At 43.0% G+C, this 12,780-nt stretch overlaps 1 protein-coding gene across 4 annotated transcripts in view; it reads right to left on the bottom strand.

Annotated features, from left to right (window-relative positions):
• The window catches only part of CPSF6 (cleavage and polyadenylation specific factor 6), a 31,516-nt gene extending 19,631 nt beyond the window's left edge, over positions 1 to 11,885 (bottom strand). For all 4 annotated transcript variants that reach the window (XM_068998833.1, XM_068998840.1, XM_068998847.1 and 1 more), the window contains exons 1-2: positions 11,753 to 11,885; positions 969 to 1,178 (exon numbers count right to left, since the gene is read on the bottom strand). In XM_068998833.1, coding sequence (XP_068854934.1) covers positions 969 to 1,178; positions 11,753 to 11,812 — 270 coding nt within the window. In that variant the 5' untranslated portion in view covers positions 11,813 to 11,885. The remainder of the gene's footprint in view (positions 1 to 968; positions 1,179 to 11,752) is intronic.
• Positions 11,886 to 12,780: the final 895 nt, after the last annotated feature.

Below are 12,780 nucleotides of genomic sequence, written 5' to 3'. Positions count from 1 at the left end.
TTTACTGATTCCATTCATATATTTCACAATGGGACAACCCAACAGTCAGGTCCTTTACTTACCTATTAGCTCCCGGAATAATGTAATAACTAATGAAAAAAACACCCATAAAGTATTCTTTTTCAAGTTTAATCCTAGTAAGAAAATATCAGAAAGGAAAAAAACTCATGTTTTTATTTATCTTTTAAAACAGAATTTTGCATATGTGAGCCCTGAAGAACTTGGTTTCCTGTAAACAGATAAAATTTCCACTTAATTCAGCTACTGACCAGCTCTTGCACTGTTTGCTTAACTGTAATTGATTTTAAAATGCTTTCATTCTAACAAAGGTAATTGTCTTAAGGGTGACTGCAGTTCAGTGAGTTATCATAAACCTGTTCTTGTTGGATGGAGAAATAAGCCTCAAGACAAATACCTGAAAACAGTTAGGCTGAAAGAGTCACTGCCGACGGAAAAGGCCCTGGAAAAATGTGAAAAGTAATTTCAAGAAAATCCTAGAGAACCTTCAACCTCCTTTTAAACTAAAACCTTCAGCAAGAGTTTACTAAAAATTGGATTTGTTTAATAACCTTGACGTATTCACAGGCATGAAGTATTTAATAGTTTAAACTTGTTCTCTTCTTTCATTCGGTTCTCTGAAAACCTTAAGAACATATTATCACAAATATCCCTTCATAACACTTAAAACATGACAGAAACTCTGAAGTTTATATTTACTGAAGATTTTCTTGATTTGACATCACAACAGCTCCAGATAGGCTCACCAAATTTCAAGTAAAAGGAAAAAAAAAACCCGCAACCACAAATAAAAATTAAAGAAAACCAAACCAACAACAAAAACAAAACCACCTGATTTTTTATACTCATAATATTTCATATAAAACATTTTAAAGCAAAAAAAAACTTAAAAATAGTTACATCCATAATTAAAATTCCTGTCTACAACTAACCAGCAGTAAGATACTTACCCAAGTGAGATTTCCAATGTACAAGGCAATTCTCTTTCCAGTATACGTATAGACAACATTTGGTGCAGCTCCTTTACCTACATCATCCCCAACAGATGGTGGAAGAGAATCCATGTAATCGCGATCCTCTGGAGCATCTCCATTATTTGCAGATGGAGAAATTACATCATCATATAAATCAATCTGATCATGCCCACCATATTCAGCCTCCTAAAATAAAAAAGACATCTTGATTACAATTAATATTACTCTTAGAACTCATTGAAGCAAAAAGTTGTGATAATTGCCATGTTCCACAGACAGTCTGATCCACCACCTACACAACATCCCTGCTGAAAAGCTAAGCTCCAGTTTCATCCACATCAAAACATGTAAAATTCTTATGACTCCTATTATATTCTAAACTTATGTGGAAAAAAATACTTCTGGCCACTGTTTGCCACTGCAATACTTTTGCCCTTGTAATACAAGCAGAAATCAAAAAATCCACAAGCCCTACTCCCAAAATTGCATACATTAGAAAGCGTAAGTGTCATGGTTCAACCCCACATTGCAACTAAGTACCACACAGTTGCTCATTGACTTCTCTCTCCCCAACCACTCCGTGGGATGGGTGAGAAAAAACAGAAAAAGGTAAAACCTGTGGGGTAAGAACAGTTTAAAAACCGACATGAAATAAAATAAACTGCCAGTCCCTGAGCACTCATCAGCCCCTTCCACCCAATCCCACCAGTTTAGGTACTGGGCATGATGTTCTTCCATCTGATGCTTTCCTACAGTACAGGAGGACCCATCAGTAAATGAGGTGTATTGCATCTCATTTTCTGGTAGTTTATTATACAGTGGGGCCCCTTCAGCACGTTATCTCTTCCTCTAGTGACATTCCGAAATCTTTGTCTTCTTGATAGTCCATGATCACTTCCAAGATTCTTGGTCAACTGGGATTTCCTATTTGAGCTCATTATGTGGTCACTGCAACCTACTTATTTCATGTAGCCCCAGCTGCATGACATGTAGAGAAGACCCTTCCTTTGAACACCCAGTCCAGCACTGGCAGTCGCTGGGGAGCTGGAGGAGCTGTGCTGGAGTCTCAGGAGTAGCTGTGCTTCAGCACCAATCCCTTCCAAAGCAGCTCAAGCCCCTTGATTACATTCCAATATCTCTTTCAGCTGGAGTGTAGGAGGCCTCAGATACTATGTACCCCCAATTCCAAAGAGAGAGGACTGGAGATGGACCGTAGTTTCCCCTGGTGCTTTCTGCCAGACACTCCAGGTAGGGCAATTCACCCCGGCTGCAGCATAGAGCACATTTTTACATCTTGCCCTGCCCAGACTGGCCAGGGGGCTGTTGCACGAACTATGTCCCATTTAATTTGTTCAAAAGCTTGTTGCTGCTCAGGGCCTCATTTAAAATCATTCTTCTTGTAGGTCATTTCATAGAGAGGGCTTACAATTAGACTTTAATCTGGAATATGTGCATTCTCCAAAAACCCACAACACCTAAAAAACCTTGTGTTTGTTTCTTACTAGTCGGTGGAGACATTGCTGCTATTTTCTTGATCACATCCACTGCAATCTGACAACATCCATCTTGCCATTTTACTCCTAAAAACTCAATCTCTCATGCAGGTCCCTTGACCTTACATTGTTTTATGGTAAAATCAGCTTTTGGAATAATTTGGACTATTTTCTTCCCTTTCTCAAAAATTTTTGCTGCTGTAGGGCCCCACATGATGATATTATCAGTGCACTGCAGGTGTTCCAGAACTTCACCCTGTTCCAATCCAGTATGGATCAGTCCACAGAACTGGTAGGGCTATGTTCCCACCGCTGGGGCTCTGGATTCCAGGTCTACTGGACATTCCTTGAAGGGAAAGCAAATTGTGGCCTGTCAAAGGTATAGAAACGCATTAGCAATATCGATTGTGGCAGCTTTTGACTCCGGCACGTCCAGTACGCAGCACTCAGCCACAGCATGACTTCATTCAAGCCACCATAGCTCACTATTAGTCTCCACTCTCCGTTATACCTTCCCACTGGCCGTATGGCCTGGTCCTGCTCATCACCACTTGACTCTCCAGTTGATAAATCAGCTTGTGGATGGGAATAATGGTGTCTCGGTGCAATGCTGCTGCTGGAGTAACACCGTGGTAGTGTCCAGCACATTTCTCTGACCTTCAGCAAGCCCACAAGAGAAGGGTCGTCTGAGAGACCAGGCAAGGCAGGCAGCTGCTTAACTTCCTCCGCCTCCAAGGCAGTGGTACTGAACACCCACCAGTACCCTTCCGGGTCCTTGAAATACCCTCTCCTGAGACAGTCTATGCCAGGAATGCACAGAACCTCCAGGCCAGACACAGTGGAGTGCTTTTGCCACACATTCCCAGACAGGCTCACTTCAACCTCCCATATGGTCAGCTGTTGGGATCCCCCTCTCTCCCTCCAGAAACAGAAATAGGTTCTGCCCCTGCAGAGCTGGATGGCATTGGGGTACCCTGTGCACTAGAGCCTTACACTCCTGTGGGCCTGACGTGCCAGACCACAGGATCCATACATTCCTGCAAACTCAGCATACGACAATGGCGTGATCTGGACAAGTTTCTGCTGCACAGGCCACATGTGCTGGAATTCTTCTGGGTCTGTGGGTGACTGTGCATTGTCTGGGTCATAACAAAGGTACTGGATACCACTGTGGTGGCCCACTTGCCTGGGTGACACAGAACATCTTCCTTGAAGGGATGTGTTTCCTTCACACTCCACAGGAGTTGCCTCCCAAAGGCTGAGGACTTGTGGCCCTTTGCCAAGTGCCTTGTCAATGCCCCCTTCCCTAGAAGGTGATCCCAGCTGCTTGGTTTCCCTACCCTCCAATTCTGAGCTACCAGCCCTGGTACCCAGCATCTGAGCAGTCAGGTGATCACATGCTCACCTGCTTGATGGCTGAAATCTTTCTGCATATCCCACAGCTCTCTCAGGAATAGGGACTGAGTGGTTCCCCCTTGTTCTGCCTCTTCCTCCTGTTCTTGTGATGGCCCTGCTTTGTTCTCCTTCACTAAACAAGCTGTCTCGTGTCCATTTCTTCTGGTGGAAAGGGGTGACTGATATCAGCAGGGGTTGGTGCTCTGGTTCAGCTGCATCACCCATTACAAGGATCTGAGCAGCTGCAGCACCTGCCACCAAGGTTTGAGTAGCCACAGTGCCTGTCATGGGGTTTGAGTAGCTGCAAATAGTTGCTTAATCCTAAACAAGACCTGGCACACAATTGTGGATCCTGGCCATAGGGCCATGCTTGTTTCAACATCCCAAGGATATTCAAAATTTTCAAGAGCTATTGTCATTAGCCTGGCAGAGAAGAGAAGATGTGGGATCATATCTCCTCCGCAGGTTAACTCTCAGAGGATGAAAGGTAAAAGGTGTAATCATTAATAGTTTCCAACAGATCACTCACAAAGTACAAAGATGACAGCAGGGCTGAGTACAAGTAATAGATTACTTTCACAACCAGCAATTCTGTCATATCATACGTCAGTGTTCATAGGATCACTGAATGGCTTAGTTCCAAGCCCCCAGCTGCGGGCAGGAATATCTTCCACTAGACCAGATTGCTTACGTTAAAATACAACACAATAACCTTTTACCACTAGACCAGTATCCCACAGGAAAAACAGCACAACAGGGAGCACACAGTGGAAATACGGAGTTAAATGATGGAGCTCTGAGAACCAGCAGAACAGTTGAGAGCATAAAATCAACATTGTGTCCAGTGACTATTAAACTAATATAATGAATGCTTATAACAAATTTGTTCTAACATGTTCTAACCAGATTTGTTGTTTTCTCAACCTGTCAAGTCCCACGATGGGTGACAAAAAAAGGGCTATCGTGGTTTAACTCCAGCCAGCAACTAAGTACCACACAGGCACTTCCTCACTCCACCCCCCAAACCCTGTGGAACAGGGGAAGAGAACTGGTGAAGAGGTAAAACCTGTGGGTTGAGACTAGAACAATTTAATAACTGAAATAAAGTAAAATATATAAATAATAATGGTGATGATGAAAAAGAAGACAACAAAAAGAGATGAAATAATGGACAAGACAGACAATTGATACATAACACAATTGCTCACCATGTGCTGACCAATGCCCAAGTCCATCCGCAAGCAGCAATTGCCCCTCTAAGCCAACTCCTCCCAGTTTACTGGACTCTCATACCCTACTCCAGAACAGAAACTGCGCCTCACCAGATTTTGGTATCACAGATATTTCAGCACACACTATGAATTTGTATCTAGAAACTCACAGAAGCATTCTATATAGAATAGTTCAAGGTACCAGATATGGCAGCTAGAGAGAACCAAACTGGACTCCACAAGACACAGGCTGCAAAGTTAACGATGTTTGCTGCAAACCCAATATATCCACAGTCGTGACCACAAGATCCACTCTCTGTATGAAAATATTATCAACTACTGCTCATATAGGGGAAATGTAACTAAAACAAATAATGCTAATTTAAAAAACCTCAACAAACAGGTAAACTGAGTTTTGGCATTGTCAATCAAGTAGATTTAATCCTCAGTAAGCTGCACTGTCCCAATAAACTTCAGTAGAAAAATCTCCTTCTTAAGGTAAGCTTATCACTATTAAATTAAGGGTTTCATATTTCACCTAGTCTGTCCAGTTCTCAGTTTAGATTCCTCCTATCACCATAGCTAATGAAATCAGGTTCATGGAACTGCCTGAGACAGGCCTAAACATGGCATCTTACAGCTAGATTAGGGTTGATGTCACGAGGCAGTTAAGGAAGTCCTCTGCTAAATGTGCAGTAATTCTCGTTATCTGTGTATATGAACGATGACTTTAGGAAAGTAGAATTTCGTCTTGGTAGACAGATGCAAACAATCACCAATCTTACAGCAGATGTATGTACACTAACCTATCTCTCTGAAGTCAGCATTGCCAAAATACCAGAGCAGGCAGAAGTCCGCTGCAGCTCTGCTGCACTCCCCTAGTGACAAGAAACTCCTTGAAACAGATCATTTGTATCACACAGGCTTTCAGGTGACTATCAGTGAAGGGAGAGAATTATTAAGGCAGCAGAGTCTGCATGTAATTGAGAGAGGGGCAGGGTAGGCAAAGTGCCTAATAGCACCAGCGTCTTAATTTAAATAAAGACACAAGAGAAAACCTGATGTTGTTCACTATAATTTCTTACATTGTGCTGGTTTTGCAGCCAGCATGGAATTCATTCAGTTACCAATCTGTCAGCAAGGTGTGTGCTTAGATGATTAAGAATGACCTGAACCAGCAACTCCCAAGTGTAGACAGGAGAGAGATGTCCTGGTGGATGTTGCACAAGATCCAACAACCCTTTCTCCTTCATACGTGATCTGTGGAAACTTACCTAACCACACCCTTCCTTCCTAGATGCAGAAAAGGAAAAAAAGAGTACAGGAAGTGTTACTTCTCAGCTATTTAAACAAATGCTCTGCCTCTATCAGGAACCAATTTTGACCTCTTCCAACTTCCTTAGTTACAAGAAGGACATCAAGCATGAATAGAAATTATTTCTGCTCAATTACTGTAATTCACAATCCTGCAGATAAACATGCTAAGAAATAAAGTGCGCACCACTGTTCTGGCCCCCTCTAAAACCACAACAGACAATAATGCATTTCCAAAGTCTATGTTTTAACTAGACCGCAGTCTGAAATACTTAGTCTTAAAATCAGAACTGAAATTCCACATTCGGTGCGAATAAGTGGAATGGGCAAAACATTCCAATATGAAAGCCATAAACATATGGAACTTCATGTCCAGAAGGGACAAACTAAACATGTTATTTCTTTTTTGCAACTTAGCAGTCATACTCCCCAGAGCTGCAGAGAACCACTCAGTTTTCAAGCGCTGTTTTGGAAATGGCTTTTGTTGTTGTTAAGCAAAATTTCTTTAAGCTGTCCATAGGTCTGTGAGACTTGCTTTTTCTGCAGAACTTTGTCCAATTTAAGAGTAAAACACTAACTTACACCTTCAAAAACACATTTTAAAAAATTAGTGAGGTAAATAAAAGTTTCATGAAAAATATTTGCTGTTGCTTCTGAGAAAAAAAAAAAAGAGAGAAAAACAAACTATCCAGCTTCCCCCTTGCCTTTTTTGTTCACTCGAGTTACAATATTTGTGGTCAAAAACTCTAAACACATGCTACCATCCTCGCTTATAAAAAAAAAAGTTTGTAGGTCCCAAAGAATAACAAGTTATAGACAAAAACCTTTCTGGTTTTGATTAACTGTCTGAACATACGAACTGGAACATTAACAAAAAAGACAGCCTTTGATACTTCTAAAACAGCAAACTGCCTATGGCAGAAACATCCAGCACAGTGGACAAGTTTGTTAGACCACAGAATTCATGTTTACTCTATAGGCCCAAATGCTCTTGGCTCTGCAACTGGCACAGCACCAAAATTCAAGCGACCTGATCCCTTGTAACTAAAAATTACAGAGTAATTACAGAGTTACAAAGAATAACTAAAAATTCACAAGCAGTCAAAAATACAAACTAAACATACGTAGTATCACTCTTCATATTAAAACAAAATGAAGAGGTGCCAGATAAGAAGGTATCAAGTTTTTCTGGAGTTTGGTATTTACCAATATACAGAAATGGTGTCTTCCCAGGGCCCCTTTCAGCAGAATTGGCAAAATGCATATGCCATAATGTATTGTGTACATATTTTATAACACATGCAGGTCTGCCAGCTTATGTTTTTTATGACCAGGACAGCCCTTCTGAGTAGAAATTTATTATACCACAATGTATCCATCCCCTCCCATGATAAGACACCTGTCTTTATGATATAAAGGCTGTTTTTAATAACTGGCTTTAGCTGGCCACTAAATGCTAGCTTTTATTATTTATCACACACAAAAAAATTTTCTGTGTTACAGAGCTGAAGTCAAGAGAGTAACTAACACATTCCTTAGATAATGTAGTTTTCAGATAATTAGCCTCTTAACTGCTTATTCCATCTTATTCCAGTTACAAAATACAAAGTCAAAACTCTTTCATTCCTAATTTGTTAGCATTTAAATATCAAAATAGAACACTACAGGTATGTTTACACATATCCACAATGCAACTATTCAAGTTTACTCATTAAGAGTATAAACAAAGCAAGCACCTTTTTCACAGCATTAAAATAAGATATCCTTAAGTTCTTTAGCATCCTCTTCCTGATCAGAAAGATTTATATTTGTATACTACATGTGCATAATAAACAGTTTTCACTATTTAACTACATGCATGAGCGCATGTGGAAAAAAGCCCCTGAGCGAGGGAAATGCAAAGCTGCTCAGAGCATCAGGGAACTTGACAATGCATGGTCAAATCTTCATGACCATCAGAAAGCAACCCAGTTGGCTGGCTGAAGCGGCAGGCAGCCTCAAGTCAGACCCAAACTGGTGTCCTGCACAAGCTCCTTATTATCTCTGTATCATGCAGCAACAGTCTAGGGTTTTGTGTATAAAACCACAGCCTAATATTTGCTAAAGCACTCCAGGCTTACTGAGGGTCTTCCGCCCTGGAGAGAATGCCATCCTCAGCTATTTGTACGCAGGTAACAGTTTTCACAAGCAGCACAGATCTCCCTCTCTTAAAGAGCAAGATGTGTAACATGTAGGGAGATGCTCAAGGTAAAATAGTCCATGCAACACCTATTTTTAAGAGGGCACAAGCAATGCATGCAGGAAGTACTACATTTATGAGACTGTCATCTCAAAATGAGACTAAATAAATAGAAAAGACTGCTGGATAGGGAAGCCAGCTTAGAAGAAAATAATGAAAAATTACTCAACCAAGGTCTCCGAGAAAAAAAAAAAAAAAAGGCACAATTAAAAAAAAAAGGAATTGGTCAGAGCCAAATTGACTAAAGCTGTTAGCCCAAGGACAAAAAATATGATTATGATGAACAATAAGTTAATAAAAGAGTAAGAGGCAACACTGACAGACGATGAGCTTCAGATGGAATAGGCAAGATGCATTTTTACTAAAAAGATCTGATATCAAGTTAGTCAGCTCACTGCAACCAACACTAAATACGACCCAAAACAGTTTACAGTTGTCATCCATCTTAGCCAGCTTGTAAACCCATGGCTCTGTGGTCTTTATTTCACCTTTATAATCTATGGTTCATTTAGTGCTAATCAAGCAGAACATCCCTCCCCACCTTCTCTTGGAAAAAAGGCATTAAAAAAATCCCAGAATAGCCTCAAGGATGAGCACCTTGAGGCCCAGAACAAGATAAAACAACCAAGGGAAGTTCACCCAGTCACAAATCCTAAATGAAAGGTTAACTCCAGATGCAAACAAAAGTTTAGTCCCAAAAGCTTGGGCATAAATACAGTTATATACTGCATATCCACAAGAAGAGCAAAGCACAACAGTATATTTTTCAGTCCCTGTTACTGCCAAAACCCGTGGAAAGGGTTTCTATAGTCCAATTCAAAAAAATATTAGTAACTCAAATTAACATAGAGCAACAAAATCAAAAAACAATAGTTCACTCAATAAAGACAACTTTTTTATAAATATGGTGTTCCGTAAAATGCCCTCTAAACAAACAAATTAATAATGCAATTTGCTTTCTCCCTAAGCATTTTCTTAACTGTCATCTTCACACATCCACAGAACTATGTTCCACCTTATCCATTTAAGCTGTCAGCTTCAAATCAGGAACAATAATTCATGAATAAAAGTTTCTAGACAACCTTTCTCAATGATGTCAGAATTAAGAGGTAGTAACTAATACAACAACTCGCCTTCTTGCATATATGACAGAAGGAAATGGGAATGTGCAGAAGCGTCAATCTCTCACAGTAAAACTTTTACATTGTCTCAAGACCTGCTCAGTTCAACAATATTACTTTAAATACAAAGTCACAAAAATGAAATCTGGACAGGAAAAAACAGCAATTTTTTAGGGGTGTGTGTGAAACAGACAAAAACACAGAAGAAAACCCCCTAAAACAAACAAACAAAACCCTTAAAGTCAAGCCAATGGAAAAAAGGGCACTAGCCTCTTCTCACCTTTCTGCCCTATATTTTGCAAGATTTATGAACTGAAGAAACAGACTGCAGAAATGCAAACCCAGCAGGGATGCAACTGGGGTGAATACAGTGAAAAAAGCAAAAAGGTTCCCTGCCTGGTGGAATAAGCTAAACTAAATCATCACAAGACTCTCTTCATTTGCACCACCATGGTCACAGAGAATATCAACAGTAATGACAATCTGAGTAGACCAGGACCGTGTGAGTGAAACAGATCATCCCCATTAGTTTTGTTCTGGCACTACCTCTCTTCACTATACTTACAGCACACAACTATTCTACTCTGAGGGCTTCTGCACACATGAATTTACACAAACACTACCAGATTCAAGTGAGGGTTTTTTCCCTGAAAAACTTCATTTGTTAGCAGTTTTGTCTAGAATTTATTAAACCAAACTCAAGTTACCACAGAATCTCAAAAAATGTACTCTTCCGCTGAATGGTGTTTGTCCACCTGTTTAAATTCATATGATGGGTCTTCAACTGTAAGGGAGAAACCTTCACATGCAGGCAAAATAAGAGCAAATCACTCCTCTTCATCATCTCCCCTTAGTATGGCCTTCTTTCATAGTATACCTTTATGAGATTACTAACACTTAGAATTACTGTATTAATCGAGATCAGAAGAAATTAAGTCTTCTGAGAAAGTTACAAGTTGCTGAGAAAGTTACAGACTACCTGTGAATTCCAAAACCATTGCCTACTTCCCAGCTCTCTGTAGGGCAAGCTGGCATACAGATGGGCCCTGTAAGTTCGTGAAAGTGCAGTTGTTCCCAGTTATTTATGCTCTAGGGCAGGAACAAAGCAATCTGGGGCAACTCAACCTGGAGAAGTGCAGGACTCGCTAACAGGACAGATGGCATGCAAAACAGATACAAACATCGTGTTTCGCTAGGAAAGTTGGCACACGGCTATTTGGTAAAAATGAGAGGCAAAAAAAAAAAAAAAGTACTAGAAAACTGGACTACTTATAATCCAGAAAAGTTGTTTATTTCATCCACATTTCCTCAACAAAATAGGAACTCGTCCTCTAAAAAAGGCTTGCGCAACATTTTAAAATGGAAGATAATAACGAATAAGGAAAACAACAAAAAAAGAAAATATAAAAAGCAGGCTACTTTCTCCAGTGCTGCAAAATAAAGCCGCACTAGTTCCACCTCCCCCGCAAAGCGCGGCCGAGAAACAGCCACCGCTCGGCGGCTTTTTGATTCATCTGCGAACAATGGCAGCGCTTCCCCTCCGCAGCCGGCGGGAAGGGGCCGCTCTCCCCGCCGCATCCGGGAGGGTCCCGTCCGTCGAGCCGGCGCGGGAGAGCCCTCTGGAGCGGCCCCTGAGCAGGAAAGTCAGAAAGGGAGGAAGGTTGGGAAGAAGCGAAAAAGCGAGGGAGGGAAGGAAGGCGCTCGCCCGCGGCGCGTCCAGTGCCCCGCCAGCAGCCCCCTCTCAGCGCCAGGCGCGCTCTCCGCCCAGCCGTGCCCGCCGCCGGCACCCGCGGCCCGGGCGTGAGGCCGCGCCCGCCCCGGGCCCGCGCAGCCCCGCGCTCGGCGGCGGCGGCGGGAGCGCCCGAACAATGGCGGCGGCGCGGCCGCCGCGCTGAGGGCCCTGCAGGCGGCGCGGCTGCGAAGGCGGGCGAGGAAAGGGAGCGGAGCGGAGCGGAGCGGAAAGGCCGCGCCCGCGGGCCGCGCATACCTGGTTGAACTCCTCGCCCACATCGGCGTAGATGTCGATGTGGTCCACACCGTCCGCCATGGTCCCGCCCGGGGCCGCCGCCAGCCGCGCCCGGCTCCCGAGCCGCCGCCGGGAGGGGGAGGGGGAAGGAGCGGGGAGGCGGAGCGCGGCGTCACTTCCGCGGCGGCGCGGCGGGGCTTCCGCCGGCGGCGCGGGCGGTGGGGGCCGGGCCGCTCCTCCTGCCCCGCCCCGGGCGCTCCCCGCCCGCGGGGACCGCCTCACGCCTGGGCCCGGCCCGGCCCGGCGCGGCCCTGTTCGGCCGGGCTGTTGTGCGCGGGGCAGTGAGGTCCATGTCGGCTGTGCGGGGTGCAAGCTCGTGTTCCGCACTGCCTCACTCCGAGGAAGGGAGCTTCCAGCAGTCAAAGCGCGTTGGGTGCTCAGTAGCCAAGGACCGTAATTATCGGCTGAGAAATGAGCGCCGTGCTACGTGTTAAAGCACGGGTGCGCGCTTGGCTCAGGAGCGCAGTAAGACGTGCCGAAAGGACACAAAACAGGCACACGCCGAACTGCATTTAGCCAGGGCTCTCTACTGTGCTGCTGCTGAGCTCTCTTTTTAACATCACAAAGTGAAGATAATTAGTGTCAAATCAAGCGTTGTTCTTTTTTTTTCGGTGTTAGGTTTTTTGTTTGGTTGGTTTTTTGTGCATTCAGAACTGTTAGGATTGCGCAACAGCTTCAAATTAACTTTGAATCAATGTTCTGTCACCCCGATCAATGTTTAAGCTCCAGGTGATTTTAGAAAACAACATCTCCTGGTACATAAAGCGCAGTGCACATAATGCTCTAAGTAATAGATTATGTTCTGCTTTGTGCATTATGTTCCACATCCAAAAATAAACCTGCTTTTTTTACTTTATCACAAGCTGACAATAAGAAGCTTGTGCTGCTTAGACTGAATTAAAATAATGTAAAAACATCACTGCAATGAATAAAAATGTTGTTATTATTAGCTTGACTCAAATTTCTTGTTTCGTGACTGGGAGTACTTC

Source organism: Aphelocoma coerulescens, chromosome 1A, assembly GCF_041296385.1.
Source record: "Aphelocoma coerulescens isolate FSJ_1873_10779 chromosome 1A, UR_Acoe_1.0, whole genome shotgun sequence".
Taxonomy (NCBI): domain Eukaryota; kingdom Metazoa; phylum Chordata; class Aves; order Passeriformes; family Corvidae; genus Aphelocoma; species Aphelocoma coerulescens.
This window is presented reverse-complemented; position numbering and strand designations above follow the sequence as displayed.